Here is a 20,770-nt window from a genome sequence, read left to right as displayed (position 1 = left end):
GACAGCCTCACTGAGACTACGACTCATACTTCAGGTTGTCTCAGACTCACAATGTATTCCAGATTGGCCTCAAACTTTTGATCCTTCTGCCTCAGTTTCCCAAGTTCTGGGATTATAGCCATGCAGCACCATGGATGGAATTTGTTTGTTTGTTTGTTTGTTAGTTTTTCAAGACAGGGGTTCTCTGAGTAGCCCTGGCTGTCATGGAACTCACTCTGTAGACCAGAATGGCCTTGAACTCAGAAATCCTCCTGCCTCTGCCTCCCAAGTGCTGGGATTAAAGGTGTGAGTCAGCACTGCCCGGCCATGGATGGAATTTTTATTTTCATTTTTTGAAGTCATCTTTCTTGTTGGCTTGTTTGTTAGATGTCTTTATTTTGCCAATGGAATGGTTACTCTATGGTTTGAATACATTCATAACTTTCTGTCATTTGTCTTTAAGGGATGCTCAGAAGGAGAACTTTACATTTTCTCTTTTTATCACATTTTCCTCTACATATTAAAACAGCACAATATGTCATTGTTGTGTGGTTAGAACAGGCGATTGCCCTTTAAGAATATAGGTAAAAAAGTCAGACATAGCTGTGGCAGCCACACCTTTCTTGTTTGTACCAGTTTTCATCTGGCACGGTTTTTCTTCTGCTTAGTGAGAATCTTTCAGAAGAGAGAGTAGAGGAGTAGAGGCCAGCCATGAGCACATGGGGGGGGGTGTAATGGGGGATAGTGGGCAGGAGCAAGAGGACAGAGCAAGAGACCAAGGGAATGAGGAGGAGGCCAGCAGCCCCTTTTATAGTAAGTCAGGCCCACCTGGCTATTGCCAGGTAACTGGGGCAGAGCCTTGACTAAATGCCAACATTAGGTGTCTAGGAAATAGGGCAGCAATGACTTAAATAGAGATAAGGAACTGGAGAGATGGCTCAGTGGTTAAGAGCACTTAAGGCTCTTCTTCAGGTTTGCTTCTCAGCACCTATAGGGTGGTTCACAACCATTCATAACTTTAGTTCCAGGAATCTGGTCTCCCTCTGGACTTTGCGGGTGCCATGCACATATGGTGTACATATATACACACACACACACACATGCAGGCAGGCACTCACACATATACAATAAAAATAATTTTCTCCTCCTTCCTTCCCCTCTCTCTTTCTCCCTCCTTCCCTCCCTCCCTAGCTCCATCTCTCCATTTCTTCTTTCTTTCCCTTTTCCTCTTCCTCCTCCTCCTCCCTCTTCTTCTTTTCTTCCTCCTCTTCCTCATCCTTCTAAGAAAGACATCATCAACAACTCTTCCTGTTAAGTCTACAGAGTCTGCATGGAGGCTGGAGATGTCTTTATGGGACAGTGTGTACAAGGCCCCTGAGGGACATGTGGCAAACTCACCAGTTCTTCCTGAGGAAGCACACATACCTAATGTTAGAACCCGAGAGTATTTTCAGTGTCAGAGTCAAGGTTCATTGAGGTTGTTGCTCAGCTGACTCTCATGTGGCAGTTGAGAGAATGGCCTGGATTATCTGAGGTTCCTTGTGACTGCTGGGTACTTCTGAGTAGAAGAGTGGACCTTGTCATCCTAGAAGTGGTTGGCCAGACTCCCCTGGCTCTGAAGATGGAGAAAGGAGCTGTGAGAGACACGTGCTTCCAGTCTCAAGAAGTTCTGAATAAGCACTCAGCTCTGAAGTCTTTGTGTTTCTAAAAAAAAAAAAAAAGAAAGAAAAACTGTCCCCACCCCCTCCCAAATCTACCTACCAAGCAGAAAATAAATTGCTGTTCCAGTTTGGATCTGGATTGTTCCTTCAATGGCCTGTGTGTTAACAGCTCAGTACTTGGTCCTTAAGAGGTGGGGCCTAGAAGAGGCCTTCAAGGTACTGGGTTTCCACCTCTGAAGAGGACCTGGGGAACCTAGGTCTTTCTATTCCTTTGCATATTTCCCTCGGTTATGAGGTGAGTGGTATTGTTTAGTTGCATGCTTCCACACCAATGGACACATTACATTACAGGCACAAACAGTGGTGCCAACTGAACTTGCCCTGAAACCTCCAAAAGATGAGTCTTGTGCTGTGAGGTATGTGTGTGCCTGTGTATATTTGTGTTCAGAGGTCAGAGGTCAGTGTTAGAGGACTCTGTTGCTGTCCACTTCAGTTTTTGAAGCAGGGTCCCTCACTGAGCCCGGTTCTTACCAATTCAGGTTAAAATAACTGGCCAGTTAGTTTCTGGGGTCCAACTGTTTTTGTCCTCCATCACTGAGATCCACCTGTCCCTGTCCTCCATCACTGAGATCCACCTGTTCCTGTACTCCATCATTGAGATCCATCTTTCTCTGTCCTTCATCACTGAGGACCAACTCAATCCCTGACCTACTGAATCAGAGACCCACTGTAAGAAGATCACCTGTAGCCTTGCACCAGCCCGTATTAAACTGTATAACAGTATAATGTTCACAAACAACACCCTGCCTTCCCCTGCATGGTACATCAGTATTACAGGCGACATTGCTCTCCACACACTACTCAAGGAGTTGATGTTTTAGAAAGATGATGCTAACAAAGCTCCAGAATAGTCCCTGTCAACTCCTCAAAGAAAACACACATTTTGTTGACTGATAACAAAGTCTGCCATTGAATCAATATGTTAGTTGTATTGTAATACAACTGATGTATTATTGTCATGTCCAAATAGTGTTTCCTTAACAAAAACAAGATGCAACTGTTGGTTACCTTGAAGCCTCATGGTCAAAGAAAGAGTGTCGTTCCCAATGAAAGAGATTACCATCTGAAGCTTTGAGAGGAGTTAATATATACTGAGAAAACCAAGGCGTTTCCAAAATGCTGATGTCTCACAGCCACAGGCATGTTCAACGCAAATCTATGTTGTTTTTTTTTTCTATTTCCAGATAACTTTTTTCCCCCAGTTTCTAGAGGCTTTATTTTGACATATACTACCAGACACAAGCGGGCGGGTAGCTCTGGGTGTATAGAAAAGGGCTGGCTTGGGCCAAGCACTCCTCTCCACCAGAGGACCCCGGGGAAACCCAAGCGCGTCTAAGCGCCAGGGGAGCCATGTATGTATCCAGGCGCAGGTCTTAGGGTGTTTAGCTTCCGGGAAAGAGGAGCAGATAACAATTTTCAGAATTTGAAGTCTTACATTTTAAAAATGCGTGCGTGCGCGTGCGCGTGCGCGCGCGCGCGCGTGCGCGCGCACACACACACACACACACACACACACACACAACTTATACAGCTGTAAAGTTCAAAGCAGTTCAAATCCAGGGAACATGCATGTGGCCAGATGTGAGCAAATGAGCAGTGGATACTGAACGAGCCCAGGTCCCTTGCCCCAGGAGAGAATCCATACACCACTGCACAGGCCCACAGCTGACATGGGTGGGGTCCCAGGCAAGGAAATTGCTTTACTAGTCCCTTCCTTTTAAAGCAGCCCATCCCATTTCACTCCCATCCATCTTCCCCGGGCTGCTGTGGGCTTGGCCTGGGAAATACAATGGAGAGGGGTGATGTGAGCTCCCCAACCCATGATCCTGAGTTGTACTTTGGTCCCAAATCAAGGCTGAGAAGGCAAGACCTGTCAAGAAAAGGACAGGGCTCTAGCCTGTGGCAGGCAGAAGAGCAGTGGTAAAAGTGTGTGCACACACTGGCCACCACCTATCAGATAACGGAGCTGGCTGGGCCTCCAGATATCAAAAGTGCCTAAAAGTGAGGCCCTGCCCTTAAGCAGCAGCAAATCCCAGCCTTTCCGAGCTGCAGGGCCAGGAGCAGTGTAAGCGCCTACACCTCCCTTGGTACTTGAGAAGCAGCAGAATGGGGGCAACACCTCCCAAAATCTGGTAAATTGGGAAGTACAGCACATTCCTAGTAAGTCTCTGCTGGCCCCAAACTCCTCTCTTGACCTCTGTCCTGCCAGAGAAAAGGCATCCACACTAATGAACACTTGCTGCCTGCATGGCTGAAACACTACTACTGGACAGAAGACAGTTGCTAGTAACCAGAAATGGGCAAAGCTGTGCCTCCTGGCCCTAAGGAATGGGAACCTTCCCACCACTGGCACCAGGGGCAGAAGAGGAGTGACTTGGATATGTCACGGAACCCTTTTCAGAGGCTGCATCTCTAAGAACCTGGAAATTATGCCATTTGTTACCAGTTTCTCTCAAAGGCTGACAGGATTACCTTCAAATGCCAAAATAGACATGTTAGAAGTGACAGATGTGGAGACTTGCTCATCTTGGCAACGGTGAGTGTAGTGTAACCTGTCGGACACCTATGTGACAGGCAGCAGGTCTCTACCATCAAAGGACTGGTAGCAAAAATAAAAGCAGTGGGTCAGGACCCCCCTCCCCCCAAGCCTTCACTACCCACTGTTGATGCTGAAGACCACTGGGCCAGCAGGTAAACACCACTCTGAGTCATCTGGCTACCAGGTTTGTAACAGCAGAACCTGCTGAGGAAGGGCGCAGGAGCAGACTCCCCTCAGAAAAGGGAACAAGAAGACTCTGCTGAGGAAAGCATGAAGGAAATCAGTAGATAATAATCAACAAGGCTAGACTCCAGAAAGCTCACCACAAAATAGGGGCTAGCAGGTGAACAGATGGAGTTACTGACAAACCCCAGGATTAATCAGACAAAGGTCTCAGCAGACTCTGGGCACCTGTACCCAGGATCCTATGTCCCTAAAAGCAAACAAGTTTAGAGTTCTCCCTCCCTCCCTCCCTCCCTCCCTCCCAGACAAGACCCTGAGTGGACCACAATTCCTGAGCCCTGGGAGGAACAGCCCATCCAAAGGCAGCACAGCTGCCCAAGCTAGAGGAAGGGATAGCAGCCAACGCCCAAGAACTGCCAATACTGTCTGGGTCAGAGCCACTAAGGCCCTTTGGCCTCCTGGGACACTGACTTTCCTCAGCCAACAGAGCTGTGCCCATCCTAGCGGGATAGGAGGTTATGAGGTCTCCTTAGGCAAGGGATCTCAGCGAGAGGCTGGCTGGGGTTGTGGAAAGAGGAACAGGGTTACTTGCCAGTGGGTGCCAAGGGAGCCCAGGGCCTGCCCTCTGCTGTGAGTTGGCCTCAGCTCAGTTTCACGAATCTAGCCCCATGCCAAAAGCAGACCCAAGGATGAGGCCATCTGTGCAGTTAGCCCTCTAATGCCCCGAGGGCATCTGTTAAAGCACTGGCACAAAACTAGAAAGGCCCTCAGGATGTGGGCCCTTAACCTTCCCCTGTTCTGGGAAGTAAGGGATGATTAGGCATGGAAAGACCCTGTGCCAGCCACAGCAGAGCCCCACAGCCACAGAGCCCAAAAGCCTTAGGCAAGGGAAACCAAAGTTCAAGGCATTCTCTTTGCTGTCAAGCCCACTGGGGCTACCTCTTCCTTCCTGAGTTAGCCTGGACACTGCAGTCACAGCCACAGAACTAAGGAGCCTGGCTGGGAGGACAAATGTTCTGCCCTCCTCTACTTTATATATATATGGATTCCAGGCTACAGCTAAAAACATTTTAGTTTACACCAAAGAGAAATATAACCCTTTAAAAGCAAGTCTGCGTGTCCTCACAGCAAGTTCAGAGCAATGGTCCCTGCCTGTGGGTGGAGAGGAAGGGGTCCTAGGGCCCAGAACTGGGCCTACTGGTTCTCATCCTGCATCTGCTCCATGATGCTGATAAGATTCTCCAAGCCAAACACAAAGCCTCTGTCTGGCCCATCGTGAACTGTGGGGTCATCCCGGAAGCCTTTGAATGTGCTGTGTGCGAAGTCAATCATGCGGACATCCACCTTGGGCGGAGAAGAGGGGCCAGCCTCAAGATTGGTGTTGCTAGGGCTGGAGCTGGGGCCACAGAGGGGTGGCACCTCAGGGAACCCCATGTCCACGTGCTTGAGACGTAGCTCAGATCGGCACTCCTTGCCATCATAGATGACAAGCAGGGAACTGGAGTAGAAGAGGTAGGAGGCCTGCTGCTCCAGCACAGCTTTGAGGCCCCGCAGTTTGCTCAGGATAGGCTCAAAAAGGTCACATCGCAGGTCCAAGCCATTGTGCAGATACTGATAGAGAGCATTGAGGAAGCCTTCGATGGAGAGTCCACGACCATAGTACTTATTCCTGCAGAGGTAATGACCTGTGTCTAGCTGGTACATCTGCATGCCACAGACCCTGACCCCCAGCGTGGCCGATGTGCTCTGCTCATACTTCCTCATCTGCCAGGCTGCCTTCTCAGCTGAAGCATCATCCCCATGCTGCCGGGTACCCATCTTCAAGTCCAGCACACACGGGTACTTGAAGTGGTGTACCACATTCTCAAGTAGGAGGAACTTGCAGAGTTTTCGGTCCCTGGACTCCGAGCGCATGCGGCTCAGCTGCTGCTTGCAGCAACGCAGGCTCCAGGGGTTGTAGCTGATCTTCTCAGAGCTCAGACCGCTATCGCTGTCTAGCATCTGGAAAGGGACATCTGAGTGGCTGTGCGGCTCCACCTTTGGACTCTTTGCCTCCTGGGAGCTCTCAGAGGTCTCAAAGGACAGGCTGGCTTTCTTCTCCTTGTGGTCACTACCACAGCCAGACCGATGCAGGCTCCAGCGTGTTTGCGCCGCGGTTGCTCCCGCTCTGGTGTGTCATCTTGCTCTAGTTTCACTCTCCACCTAAGGGTAGGCTACCAAGTTGATGTAACCATCACTGTCTCCCTCAAAACAGACAGAAACCACGCCTTTGTATTCTGGGGTGAATTCCTTCATTTCGGGAGGGAGTGACTCGTAGAAGCGCTGTTCCCGTGAGATGAGAGGTTTGCACACAGTGTGATCCTTATACCGCATCATGCTGCTGTGTCCGCCCACCTGATGGATAAAGGGCTCCAGGAAAACTCCTCCAACTCCGGCCCGACTTGCGTTCTTGCCATACTGCCTCACTTCCATGGTTTGACAAACACACATTGCTTTGGGGATCGGTTGCACACTGACTGCAGAGGATGCAGCACATGGACCACAGGAAGAGCTAGGTTGATCTTGGCTACCGGGAGGCCAATGGTCAGAGTCTGCTTAGTTTATTGTTCTGCCCAGCCTGAACAGGGCAGCGGGCGCCCAAGACTCCCCACGGGAGCTGGGCCCCCAGGGCCTCCAGGTCTCAGCTCGCCCCCTGGCAGGCAGCAAGAGTGGCCGAGCCCCGCAGCAGCTCCCCGCACTGGCCGCTCGGTCCAGTTCCTGGCTTTCCAGATAACTTTTACATTATCGGGAAAAATGAGGGAATATGACGGACTTTACCACAACTTTAGTTTAGAGTTGTGTTGTAGTAAATATTTAAAAACTGTCACTGGCAGGGCCAACTATCTAAGCTGTGGCAGCTCTGGCTACCTCAGCCACATGGCCAGAGGCCACATGTGCACCGCAGCTAGAAATGCCCACCCAGAGACACCAGCCCTGCAACCCACAAGACACCATCTTCCACGCTGCAAGGCTGGGCAGTGCCCAGACCATCCGCCAACCACACGGGCTCAGTACAGATGAGACTCTAATGCTTAAATTATCTAAAGGCTTATATATTTAGTAATGATCAATAACAAGATACCCTTAAAATCAGAGGTGTAACCCAATAACCAACCTAGATATACCAACTACCTTTGACTACTACAGACAAGCAAACATCAGCCTCCATGTCCCCTCTCTCGTTTGCCTCTCTCCCTTAGCTCCTCCTCTTCCTTCCCCTCCTCCTCCTCTCCCTCTCCTTACTCCTCCCACCTTAGCTCCTCCTATGGAGTTGAGCTCTTGGTATGTTTAAGGAAATTAGCTAACATCACAAGGCTTTATGTTCATAAGACACAAACTATTGCTTGTTTCAGAAGCTGTCAGATGACCTAGATCTTTGTGATTGCAACAACTAGTTTGTTGTGAGTTTTGTTGGCCAAGGATAGCTTAGAGGCTGTGTGATAAGGTGGAGACATACTAGCTGAAGCCGTTGATAGACCTTAAACTTCATGATCATTTGTCTAGAAGGTTGGTACTGGAATCAAGAATTCAGATACCAGAAAGCTGGTGCCTTTAATCACATGGTGGCAAATCATTTGGTCAAATGGTTGTTGATTGTATCTTGGAAGGCAAACCAGGCCTGAGAAAGGCTGTGGAGCTGGAGGACTAAAGAGAAAACTCAACTGTTTTTCTGGCGATTGCTTGTTCTCAGCAGACCTACCAAAGCAGACATGGAGGAGGGATCCTGTGCAGTGGGAAGTGAACACTGTTGCAAAAGCACAGCTCTCACTTCCAACCAGATAAGAACGGGTTTATTCCAAAGCTGGCCAAAGAGCCCAGCGGGAAACGGAGCTGACCACCAAGCTATGACCTGAGTTCAATCCCTAGAGCCCTCAGTGGAAGGAGAGAATGAACTGCAAAAGCTGCCTTCTGAGCTCCGCACACACCCTCCCCCAGCAATAAGTGTGTGTGTGTGTGTGTGTGTGTGTGTGTGGGGGAGAGAGAGAGAGAGAGAGAGGAGAGAGAGAGAGAGAGAGAGAGAGAGAGAGAGAGAGAGAGGAGAGAAAGAGAGAGATTATTCTAGAGTGAAATAAGAGTGATGATGGCCCAGGAACACAGCTTTAGGCTACCCCAAATACCAATCCAACATGGAAACAGATCTAGGAGTCTTCATAGTATCATAACACAGGATAAACCAAGGGACTTTACAAACACATTCATGGGAACATCAGGTACTTAAGAAACACGTTGGTGGTCTTATCAAATTGGGGAAAACTCTGCTGTAGGCTTCAAAAGTTAAAAATATTTTTGGCCAAATTTACCCAAAAATCATAAGGATCTTTGAGTCACACAAAGAGGCAGAAAATGAAGGGTGTTAGGGGCTATTGATACCAAAGACAGTTTAGCTCCAAACCTACAACATTCCACCTCTCTACAGCCATTGAAGTGTATCAATGAGCCAGATCATCAGCCTCGGGGACACAGTACTGCCTCTTTTCCTGGGAGTATGAGCTCACAGGAAGTGAGTGTCACTGAGTCAGGCTTCCCTTGCCTGCAGCCTCACTCCAGCTTGACTGAGTCCCTGCTTGAGCATCCTGGACTGAAGAAGTCTAAATGCTGTCTGTGTAGTGAGTGTCTAGGGTTAAGAGCAGATAAGACAGCTGCTGAGGGCTTGGACAACTGCTGGGGAGGGTGTCACAGAACCTTCCACTCAGGTCTGTTGTTTTAGATGGCTCTGAAATGGTCTCTATCATAGTAAGGGACAAGGAGGAAGGCAGGCAGGCAGGTCACAGACACCAATCTAGAATTCCAGAGTTTCCAGGCTTAAATCCCTGTTTATCTATGTTATCTATACAAGAGGAGGCTGAGAAATAAACACAAGCTTCCTATATGTTTTTGGAGAATTTATGTAGCCAAAAGAAATTCATGCCTGGCCTTTGATGAAGTATGTGGTGCGGTATTGGAGCAAACAGGAAGTACAAATCAGCCATTTAAGACAATAAATAAGGCAGAACCTGGATTCACAGCCAAAGGTTGAGTGAAAAGAAGACAGCATCACACACTGTCCCCTCTCATCATGTTCTGTGTGGATGAGGTTATGTCCCAGGGGATCATTGCAGATAGTATTGAATGAGTACAGAGAAAGAGAAATCAATTCCATCCTCAGTGAGCCATATAGAATTATGATTTTGTCTCTGTGTGTTTGTGTGTGTGTGTGTGTACATGTGTGTGTATACCTGAGTGTGTACACCTGTGATGGTGTTCATATGTGTGTGTATGCACGTGCGCAGTTTTACATATGGACATGTGTGTGTAGGCCAGATATCAACCTTGAGTGTTGTTTGCCAGAGTCTGCCCACTGTATTTGGAAACCAGGTCTGTCTTTTGCCTGGAACCCAGTAGGATAAACTAGAGGCTGGGTGGGCCAGCCAGCAAGCTAAGATCTGAGGATCTGCCTGTCTCTCTCTGCTCAGTGCTGCTATCACAATCATGAGACACTATGCTCCACCATGCTTCACCAACCTTAACTCTTTCATGTGGATTCTGGGAATCAAGTTCAGGACCTCTCACACTTGCACACCAAGCTCTTGACCAGTTGAGTTGTTGTCCCAATCCTGGGGCCCATTTTGATATAGCAGTCTAGATGAATACTGTAAGGTTTGAAACTGGGACCCTACTTCTGCTTGAATTCTATGCTCCCTAGAGACTTGGAGAAATGACAATCCTCTTATTCTCTCTCATAGCTCAGATTAATATTGAAACACTTTCTTGGATCTGTCCCCTACCAAATACACAGCCCCAAACCAAGCATTGCATTTATGGTTTAGGTTGTTGCTTCCAAGTCATGGAGTAACCTCTGTTTTGTCTTCAGACTTTAGTATCACCCCATTAAAGGCCACTAGGTGCATATTTGTAAGTAAAATAAGATTGGGGTTACTAGTACTACTGACAGGGGAAGAACCCTTTAAGAGCAGCCTGCAGCATCTCAGAAAGAACCTGTGCCACGGTGGCTGAGTTTCTAAGGTATATTCCTTGAAAGCCTGAGGACCTCTCTTTGGATCTCCAGCATCCAGGGAAGAAGCCTAGTGGCACAAAACCTGTCATCCCAGCACTGGGGAGTCAGAGGCAGGAAGATCCCGGGGTTTGCTTGTCAGTAGGACTTGCCACATTCATTAGCTCTTAGTTAAGTGAAAGACTCTGTCTCAGAAAACTAGGTGGAGAATGAGAGAGGAAGGCAGTTGAAACCAACATCTGGCTTCTCCATATATACATACACTTGTGCACAAGAACCTGCAGAAATGTGCATGAGTACACACAAACAGAAGATAATCTACATAAAAGGAATGTAGCAAGAAACCTGCTGTAGGATTTAGGGATGTCTCAGGAAGACCTAGGTTGTATGCAATTGAGGAACTACCCTTCAGTGTTTTCATAGCCAAATACATCCCACTTATAATATGTGAATACAGAATCCGGTGCCACAGCGCTCCATACCCAAATACTGCCAGGAGAGAGCTGGTCCTTCAGGAGTGCTGGCACACTATTGAGCACAGGTAAGACCACCACTTCTGCTCAAATTCTTCACCCAAGAGGGTCCCTCCCAGAGCCATCAGGACCCAGGAATCAAGGAACAGCCAGGGACAGGATCCTACTGGTTTCTATCTTCACCGCCTAGCTGACCCTGTGCCACAGCTCTCCATACTCAAATTCCTCCCAGAGAGAACTGGTCTTCCAGGAGTGCTGACACACATGATTGCAGGAGGTTCAAGCCACAGTCAGAGACAGAAAGACCAGCTAACACCAGAGATAACCAGATGGTAAGAGGCAAGGGCAAGAACAGAAGCAACAGAAACCAAGGCTACTTGGCATCATCACAACCCTGTTCTCCCACCACAGCAGGCCTGGATATCCCAACACACTAGAAAAGCAAGCGTCTGATTTAAAGTCACATCTTATCATGATGATAGATGACTTTAAGAAGGACATAAATAACTCCCTTAAAGAAATACAGGAGAACACAGGTAAACAGGTAGTATCCTTTCAAGAGGAAACACAAAAATCCCTTAAAGAATTACAGAAAAACACAACCAAACAGATGAAGAAATTAAACAAAACCATCCAAGATGTAAAAATGGAAATACAAATAATAAAGAAATCAGAAAGGTACACAACTGTGGAGATAGAAAACCTAGGAAAGAGATCAGGAGTCCTAGTGTAAGGATCACCAACAGAACAAGAGACAGAAGAGAGAATCTTAGGTGCAGAAGATACCATGGAAAATATTGACAAAACAGTGAAAGAAAACGAAAAAAAAAAAAAAAAAAAAGCAAAAAACAAAAAACAAAAGCTCTTAACCCATGACATCCTGAAAATCCAGGACACAATGTGAAGACCAAACCTAAGGGTAATAGGTATAGAAGAGAATGAAGATTCCCAACTTAAAGGACCAGTAATTATCTTCAAAATAATATAGAAAATACTTCCCTAATCTAAAGAAAGAGATGTCCATAAATATACAAGAAGCCTACATAACTCCTAATAGATATGACCAGAAAAAATTCCTCCTGTCACATAATAATCAAAAGACCAAATGCACAAAAAAAAGAAAGAATATTAAAAGCAATAAGGGAAAAAGGCCAAGTAACATATGAAGGCAGACCTATCAGGATTACACCAGACTTCTCACCAGATACTATAAAAGTTAGAAGATCCTGGTCAGATGTCATATAGACCCTAAGAAAACACAAATGACAGCCCAGGCTACTATACCCAGCAAAACTCTCAATTACCATAGATGGAGAAACAAAGATGTTCCTTGGCAAAATTAAACTTACACAATATCATGACACAAATTCCAGCCCTACAAAGGATAATAGATGGAAAACAGCAACACAAAGAAGGAGGGAAAGTACACCCTAGAAAAGGCAAGTAAGTAATCTTCTTTCAACAAACCCAAAAGAAGATATAGCCACACAAACATAAAAATAACATCACAAATAACAGGAAGCAACAATCACTGTTCTTTACTATCTCTTAACATCAATGGAATCAATTCCCCAATAAAAAGACATAGACTAACAGAGTGAGTAAGTCTATGGCTGCAGGAAGAGGGCACCAACAGTTAGCTGGTATACCAGGAAGGCTGCCCTAGGCAGAGAGCTTAACAAGTAAAAACTACCTGCTTCGTATAGGCAGATATTAGTGAAAGTTTGAATTAATTACCCTAAAGATGGTAGAAAGGCATATTTCTCTAATAAATCTCACAGGATTCTCATATTCTTTCTAAGGTGGTGTCGACAGGAATTTTGGGTTAAACTCCCGATTTGACAAGCTTCCCGCTTATAAGCTGGTATAGATCAAAGTGTGAGTCAATTGTTTTTAAGATGGTATAATAAGGTCTGCAGGATAAGTAACTCCTATTCTTTGAACGTGGGCTCTATGGGAATTTTGTGTTGATTATCCTGACATGACAGATTAGGAAAAAGGCCTGAGAATAGGTTTTTACAATAAGCAAAGTTTTGTTTTTGTTTTTGTTTTTTTTTTTGTTTTGTTTTTGTTTTTGTTTTTGTTTTTTTTTTTTTTTTTTTTTTTTTTTTTTTTTTTTTTTTTTTTTTTTTTTTTTAGAGCAGGGAGATTGTATGAAAACAATTGTTTTAGGAAAGATTTGAAGTCCTGCAGGATAACTCATTTTCTTTGAACATGGACTCCACGGGAACTTTGGGTTAATTTCCCTGGCATGAAAAAAATAGAAAAAGCCCAAGAATAGGCACCTATAGTGTTTTAAGCTGACTTCATTTGTTTTATATTGTTTTAATTTTCAAATTGGGTGTGATTTTGAGTTTTGTGGCTATATTATTCCTCTGGGAGAGAGGTCAAAACCAAGGTGTTTCTGGTTACTGACCCAAGGACCTCCTGGTTTGGGAGAAAGGTTTTGTCTCTCTGTTTTTAGATAAGGTGATTAGTGTCTATACAACTTCCAGAGTTATATGATAAAGGGAGACTCCAGAGGACTAGATTCCAGAGAATCAAATGCAAGAGATATCATGATGATACTAAAACGTTGTTTTGAGATTTGTATATTACAGAATACACAGCCTTGGTGAGTCTCACGTCAGACATGCTAAACTGACCTGCTTTGAACTCCTGATCTCTTGGACTTTCAGCCAGATCCAGTTAGGACACAGACATCAGAGACCAAAACAATCATTAGTGTGGCCTTCTCAAGGCCAAGAAACTCCCCCATTTTTCCTACCCTTTCTCTGTTCAAAGATACCTCAATGCCCGTATTCAGCTTGAAGAAATTAAAAGAGTCGTCAGCCCAGTTCTCTGGACTTGAGGGTGTAGAGGTGGTTGTTCTAGTTGTCTTTCTGGGGAATGTTGAAATGGTCATAATTGGAATAGGGCAGACATAGCTAGAATTGATTGTGTAACTAAAATCACATTTGGTAGAAATCGTTACAATCCTTACTAAGTTGAAGTCATAATTTCATATTTTGGTACAGAATTTATTTTGATAGACAATCAATGATATCATTAGTATAAATTTCTTCTATTGATACAAAAAATTAAAAGTACAAGGCTTGGACCCAGGCTTTCTATAGTGTCATTATCAACTGATCTGAGATGTTTAAGCTGTGAGTTAAGGGCCAAATAGCAAATTCATGGTTCTGAGATTATTGTTAGGGTGTTTTCAGATGATTTAATTAGAAATAGCTGAGACTAGTTAATGGACAACAGTTGAGATTACTTTATATACATAGTTGGTTTTCAAAAACGTCAGAAATCCCTAAAATGTGACAATTAATGTTATTTATTGTTTGGTTGTTTGCGTGTATCTGCTCCTAGCAGCTCCCCTCCTGTGGATTCACAAAGACATTGAGAGTCTCTACCTCCAGGTGAGGTAGTACTTTGTGGCTAGGGTGGCCACTGGGTAGAAATTGTCTCTCTCTCCTGCAGACCTGTACCTTTCTTGAGAGGACACATGTTCAGGTTAGGACAGCTTAGTTCTGCTGAGACAAAATAAACAAATCCTTAATAATTCCTGTTTTTCAAAGATCTGTCAGGTGATCCTGGGCCAGAAGGCTGAAGACTGATGCTCTAACTTCCTGACTCACTGGAGCAGTATGGGTAGGCAGTTGTCTCTACCACTTGTCTCAGTTCTGGAAGCTGAGTTAGGCTTCCTATATTTTCAAATATATATTTGAGCAACATATTTTCAGATATGTTGCTCATTCTCAGATTTCTGACAAGATTGAAAGACTGCTTTTAGTTTCATAGCCGACACAGGCCATTTAACATCGAGAAAATATATTTGAGAAGATAGTTCTCAGGTAGTGTACAAGCTAAACCAGGACATAACATATGGATTTATAAGTCTTTTAAGTTAGGAGAGATGACAGAATGTCTATTTAATTGTCCAAGATGATGGACTGGATGTTAGGTGTAACTAATATTTTATAGAGTAAAAATTGTAATAAATATTTGGAAATAAAAGAGAAATAAAACATAATATAAGTAAAAAAATTAAGTGAGCAAAACCACAAAGCTGTCTTTTAAATTAGTAAAGAAGTAGACATCACTTATTCTAGCCAGAGGACAGACACATGGCAAAATGATCTTGTGTTTACAGTCTCAGGATAATGATACCTAGTGTTGATATTCTCTGAGGTTATTTGTTCCTGATTAGACATTCTGGCCAACCATGAGCACCAGGCCAGCTTGTTCAGTGGGAACTTCAGGTCTAGTCCTAAGGTGTCCACAGCTGCTTTGATCTTTAGAATGGGTGTCCTGTTGCTTCTGCAGCCACAGGCGGTTGTCTTCTTGTTGCATGTCCATGTAAGAGTGGGAATCTGTCCTCAGAAATCACTCTGCTTTGCCCTGGTCCCTCTGAGGGTGCATGCTCATGTGGCATCCTTGGGCCTTTGTTACAGTTGTCCCCAACCCTGGATGCTCCATTAGCTGTAATCGACTCCCAGATCACAGAGAAGTGTACAGTTCTACTGTATCAAGCCTCACCTCTTCCCTGTCTTCTTCCTTTACAAAGGGATAACTACGTCTCTGATGGTTGGATTTCCATCCTTGTCTTTGAATGTTTTTTACTATTTCACATGTCGTTTCCACAAAGTGTTTGGTGTTGAAGGGGGAAGGCTTTAGGGTGAACTCAAGCTGCCATGTTGACCTGGGAAAAGCCAAAGTGTTTCTATACTTTCTCTGGGTTGTGGTCTCTTGAGGTATGGTAGCATTGTCAAGCCATTTTCTATCTTCAACACAGTCCTGGATTGGAACTGTTACTTAACTTCATGAGGATTCTTTAGGATAGCTTAGGCTATGTACAATGTTTTTGTCTCTTAAATGTTTGCCAAGACTAAAAAAGGAAAGCTGGGTATGGCAATCCATGGATGTAGTTGAAGCCACTTAGGAGTCTTTGGTCAGAGAATGACTTGGACTCATGGGGGTGGTTGGAGAGAGATAAAGGGAGACAGAGAGAGAGAGACACAGAGAGAGAGAGACAGACAGACAGACAGACACAGACACAGAGAGACAGAGAGTGACAGAGAGAGACAGAGTCATAGACACAGAAAGAGGTATTTCATCATAACTGTTTTGCTTTCTCAATAGTGTTTTGCAATACTTTAGCAAACTAAAGCTAGAACTTTATTCAGGAGACCTGAGTTGAACCAAATTTAGTCTACTGATCTAAGGCCCAGAGTGTATTGGGGAGCCAGACAATATTTTCTCTGTATTCACAGGGTCTCTAATGAACAAACCTCCCCAACCCTGGCATGAAACATGTTAACAGGCATAGTCTTAGAAGTGTGTCTCTCTATGCTGTGCTATAACAGAGACTCTGTGGATGGAGGAATCCGGCAGCAAGTCTCAGGCTCCTATGGTCCCTATGAAGCCTCTAAAACAGGAAAGCTACAGAGCAGGCAGCACTCATCAGACCTTGGGCACATTTGAGGCAAAATCCTGAACCTCAGGTTACACTCTGGGACATGAGGCAGGATCGTGGTTACAGGACTCAGGAGGTCCCTCATTCACTCACTGTGAGCCCTACATTTTTCTGGAGACAGAGACATATTTAACTGCAAGGGCAATCATTTATTGAACAGAAAAAGGAAGAAATTCATGGAGAATTGTCATGGACCCAGCAAAGAGAAATGTAAAGAAAGTCTTTGGTTCTTGATGAGTTGTCCTAGGTAACTAGGGAAGATGCTGGAGAGACCGGGATTGCACTTTTCTGTGAGACAGGATGGAAAGATCACAGAACTTGTTGCAGCATGCTTTTGGACAGGAAGGAATGATGCTGTAATCCTGGTGAGAAGTCTCCACTCAACACTGAGTAAGCTAGGAAGAAAGAATACAGAAACTCATTAAGGACTTCTTGACTTCAGGATACTTAGACAGTCTATTATATAGAACAAAAGATGAAAAAATAGATATTCCCTTGCAATCTAACTGATATTATTTGTCACAAACAGGAGTGAAGACATAGAATAAATGTCTCTTTCCTAATGGGTGGAATATGAAAAACAAAGAAACAGAATAACTGAGGCTTGTTTGAGCATCGTTGGCGTACAAAGCTCTGAGAGATGTTCAGTAAATTGAGGAATAATGATCAAAGCCTTGGCTCCTTTTAAAGACTTTCACACGTTATCTCAGTGAAGTCTTGAACTAAATGGGAAAGAGGGGCCAGAGGCTTCTGTTCTTCAGACTAGATGAGAGGTGGAGATCAGGCAGCTCCACTCCCGGGTATGAAGCCAAGTTTGCACAGAGTTGAAATGCATATGTTATTATCCAGAGTGGGATGGAGGGGGTGGGGGACCACAGACACTGAAGAGCAGTTATACTCGCATCCTGCTACTGTCTATTGTAAACTTTAATTCTTAATGACATTTAACTCATGACTGGGCCAGTTTAACATAACCACACAGCATCTATGTAAAACTCACTTCCTTATTTTCTTGCCTAATGGCTTGGGTCACTTTACTTCAAAGCTAAAGTAGGACCAGATCAGAAATCCAGATAATTCAAAGCCAATTTTCAAGCTCTTCACAAAGATTCCTTATCAAAAATTTTTATTGTATTTTGGGGGCACAATACTAATCCTTTTGGAAGGGCCTCACCCATACCCCAACCCTCTGCTCTCAGTGGAGATTACCCACCTGGAGGCTCAGGCCTCTCCTCCATCTCGGGCCTGGAGACAGCGATCTGCAGGGTGAGAACAAGAAGATGTTCAGATACCAGGTCCAGTTGATTTCCCCAAGAGAAATGAGACGCCTCTCCAGCTTTCACCACAGGGCTGGTAGCCAAGCCCTCAGGTTTGTTTCTTCTCTGATATAACATCAGGATGAGAAGAAGAAGAGAGTCCTGACTTACTGGTGTTGGTGAGGTCAATGATATTTTCCCTAGCAATTCCATGCTTCTCGCATAGATCTGCAAACTCTTCCTTGATGTCTGAACTCAGATCTGGTTCTCGGCCTGTGAAAATATCAACAGTGAGTGTGGCAGCTGTATCATATTTATTGACCACAGATCTGAGTGAGGGGACAGGGGCTCCTCTCTAAGGATGGCAAAAAGCTTGGCAACGTGATTGACAGGCACAGGTATGATCTATCCTGAATTTGGCATCCATAGAATATCCCTCTGGCACAGTGAGAGATTTCAGAGTGCTTCCATCAACTATGCTCGAGGGATGATGAGGGTGAGCATCTGTCTTCAGGAGGGGAGAAAGAGGCAGGATCAAGCTGGGAAGACCATATTAAAGCTAGAGTTTCCTTCTCTTTTTCTCCCACCCCAAGATCAGTGTCTGTGTGGAAGTACTTTACCATAAAGCTCCATCAGCTGTAATGTTTCCCCAACATTGAAATTAATGAGATGAAAAATAATATAATTATCATAGTCTGTGCGAAGTATAGTAAACATATTGTGTCCATCATCTGTGGAGGAAAGGGAGCACAGCTCAGAAATTTGTTGGTCTGCAGGAAATAATAGAAACCCCTTACCTGTTCTACCCCAAACATTAAAACGTTAAAATACATATCCTGGAAGAGATGCAGTGTCTGATACTTTTTGTCTGTAGCTTTCTGGACTTCAGGCAGTAACTTCTATGAAAAGGGACCCAGGTGATGGCCACTAGTGAACAGTCAGCCACAGCAGTGTCACTCTCACCCTCTCTGAGGCTTACCTAACTTCCTCAGCAGCTTCAAGCAACACATCTTTTGTAAGCTCGCTGTGTCAAATATCTGCTGCTACATCCTGAGCAATGTGCACCGGTGCTAGCCACCAGGCAGAATCAGACAGACTCCGTCTCCCAGTACCTATCCCGCTTGCCTGACACGGGGTGCTATCTATTAGATGGCCCCCATTTGACTAGTAGGTACAAGTTTCTGAGTTCAGTCCCCAGCAAAACACACAAGCATGCATGCATGCACAAAAAGGTATTAGGGTTTACTAAACTTCTTGTGGATAGATATATGGACTTTTTATATACTTACACTTGACATAATATTCACCATCCCTTTTTGTTGGGTAAGCAATCAAAGATATTTTGGTGCACTCTCCATTTACACTGTAAAACAGAGTAAGTTGGTGCTTAAGGGAGTTTGATCTGGCTGGCTTCTTCATCTTCTACTCTAGACGCATCTCCAGTTTCTGATTCCATTTGACTTTTGAATATTTTTGTAAAATTAGCAAAAGGCCTTTATTTATACTATTTCATTCATATCTGATGCTTTAGTAATCACGAATTTGTGTATTATTATTTTTTTAAAACGGAATCCACAATCACCTCACATCCCTATTACAACTGCAACTCCTTCCAGGTTTCACCAGTGCTGTCCTTCAGTCACTGATGTCGGGTATCAACCAGATGTCCACCATCTGCCTCAAAGTAGCACTTTGCTAATGTTGCCAGACGTGGCTCCCAGACCCACAGAGGAGAATTATTATTATCGCTTTTACTGCAGGAAAATGCAGGTAGAACAGGTGGATTTCTCTGGCTAACAACTAGTAAGAAAAATTTCACTCATGATCACATAATCTTAACTTGTGATAGACTGTCTCATTAATGTGATTTCAGAAGTGTCTCTGACCTTTACTTATCGAACCCCTAGAGAATTAATTCCTGTCACCAACTTTTGTCTCTGACTTTTGAAAAAAAAAAAAAAACCCTGGTTATGAGATCTTGGTTCACTGTCACATGGAATGTTCTAGTTTTGGATACAGACTCAATATGCGTGTACACATGTACATGATGTGAGAGGCATCTCTCCCCACAACCCCGTGTGTATGTGTAGGCATGAGATCATACTAGGCTTTTATTCCTCTTTCTCAGCTAAGAACACCTTACTTACATGGTATGGAAATCAAAGGCTAAGGAATTCTCCAAGACACGGATGTTCTCCACAAAAACTCTCATGCTGCCATGCTCTTCTATCTTTTCTCTTCTGTCAGAGGCCACGACAATAGAATACCAATTCCCATTAATCTGTAATCCATAAGCAAATGGTTAAGGGAGAAGGGGCAGGGATACCACATGGACATGTTTCTACTGGAATTCCAGCCTAGTGGCCAGAGCCTGAGCATACACAGGGGTAGATCTCACACCAGTTGTCACAGTACTTAACACGCTGTCCCTGCCTCTCAGTGAGAACAGAGGTCCCCGGACATTGTTAGATCTGAGTAGCATACAACTGGTCTTACTACAAGGTCTGAAGCCATTCATTTGTCTAATAGATTGGGACACTGTACCCATCCCCTCAAAGGACCCACTTGGCTTCAAGAGTTCCCCAAAGCACTCTGTGAGTCAGAAGTTAGTATTCGCTGAGCCTACCTTTTCTACATTAAAGTTTTGTCTTGTGGAACTAGCTTCTTCTGCATGGTCACAGACTAGGGTCAGTCCCAAACACAGCAGCAGCAGCGGCAGCTTCATTTTGGTAGGGAGTGGAATTATCTCTCTGTCAGGACCGAGTCTTTCCAGTGATGATGCCTACACTCCACTCCCCAGGTCCTTTGCTCGTCCTTATATTCTTTCTGGGTTCAGTGTTGTTTTTCTTCGTCCCATATGTCTGTCCTCTACATGGCTTTGTGAAATGTTTTCTCATTTATTGATGTGAGGCCAAGGATTGTTCCTGCCCTTTCCAACTTGGCGATCTTATCTCCTATGGATTGGTTTAGTAGTCTTACATTTCACAAAACATATTCCCAAGACAAACAGCCTATGTTCTAGGGAGCTGCCATTCGGAACCAGTTGTATCGTTGGATCTGGCTTGGAAGCAGAAGGCCAGTTATGGAGGGTGTGGGGACTGACTTGGAAGGTCAAGCGTGT

The 20,770-nt window shown here is 44.7% G+C and overlaps 1 protein-coding gene and 1 pseudogene across 1 annotated transcript; both read right to left on the bottom strand.

The window, feature by feature from the left end:
• Positions 1 to 4,747: 4,747 nt before the first annotated feature.
• LOC117709133 (inositol hexakisphosphate kinase 1 pseudogene) lies at positions 4,748 to 7,503 on the bottom strand (annotated as a pseudogene).
• A 9,018-nt stretch (positions 7,504 to 16,521) lies between these two features.
• LOC117708759 (major urinary protein 20-like) lies at positions 16,522 to 20,452 on the bottom strand. Its single transcript, XM_076934873.1, has 7 exons — positions 20,276 to 20,452; positions 19,797 to 19,930; positions 18,939 to 19,012; positions 18,270 to 18,380; positions 17,821 to 17,922; positions 17,607 to 17,652; positions 16,522 to 16,788 (listed from the first exon to the last, which is right to left on the bottom strand). The coding sequence occupies exons 1-6, from the start codon at positions 20,372 to 20,374 to the stop codon at positions 17,615 to 17,617; spliced, it is 558 nt and encodes a 185-aa protein (XP_076790988.1). The 5' UTR covers positions 20,375 to 20,452; the 3' UTR covers positions 16,522 to 16,788; positions 17,607 to 17,614.
• Between the last annotated feature and the right edge of the window lie 318 nt (positions 20,453 to 20,770).

Source organism: Arvicanthis niloticus, chromosome 5 (assembly GCF_011762505.2).
Source record: "Arvicanthis niloticus isolate mArvNil1 chromosome 5, mArvNil1.pat.X, whole genome shotgun sequence".
In the NCBI taxonomy this organism is placed as follows: domain Eukaryota; kingdom Metazoa; phylum Chordata; class Mammalia; order Rodentia; family Muridae; genus Arvicanthis; species Arvicanthis niloticus.
This window is presented reverse-complemented; position numbering and strand designations above follow the sequence as displayed.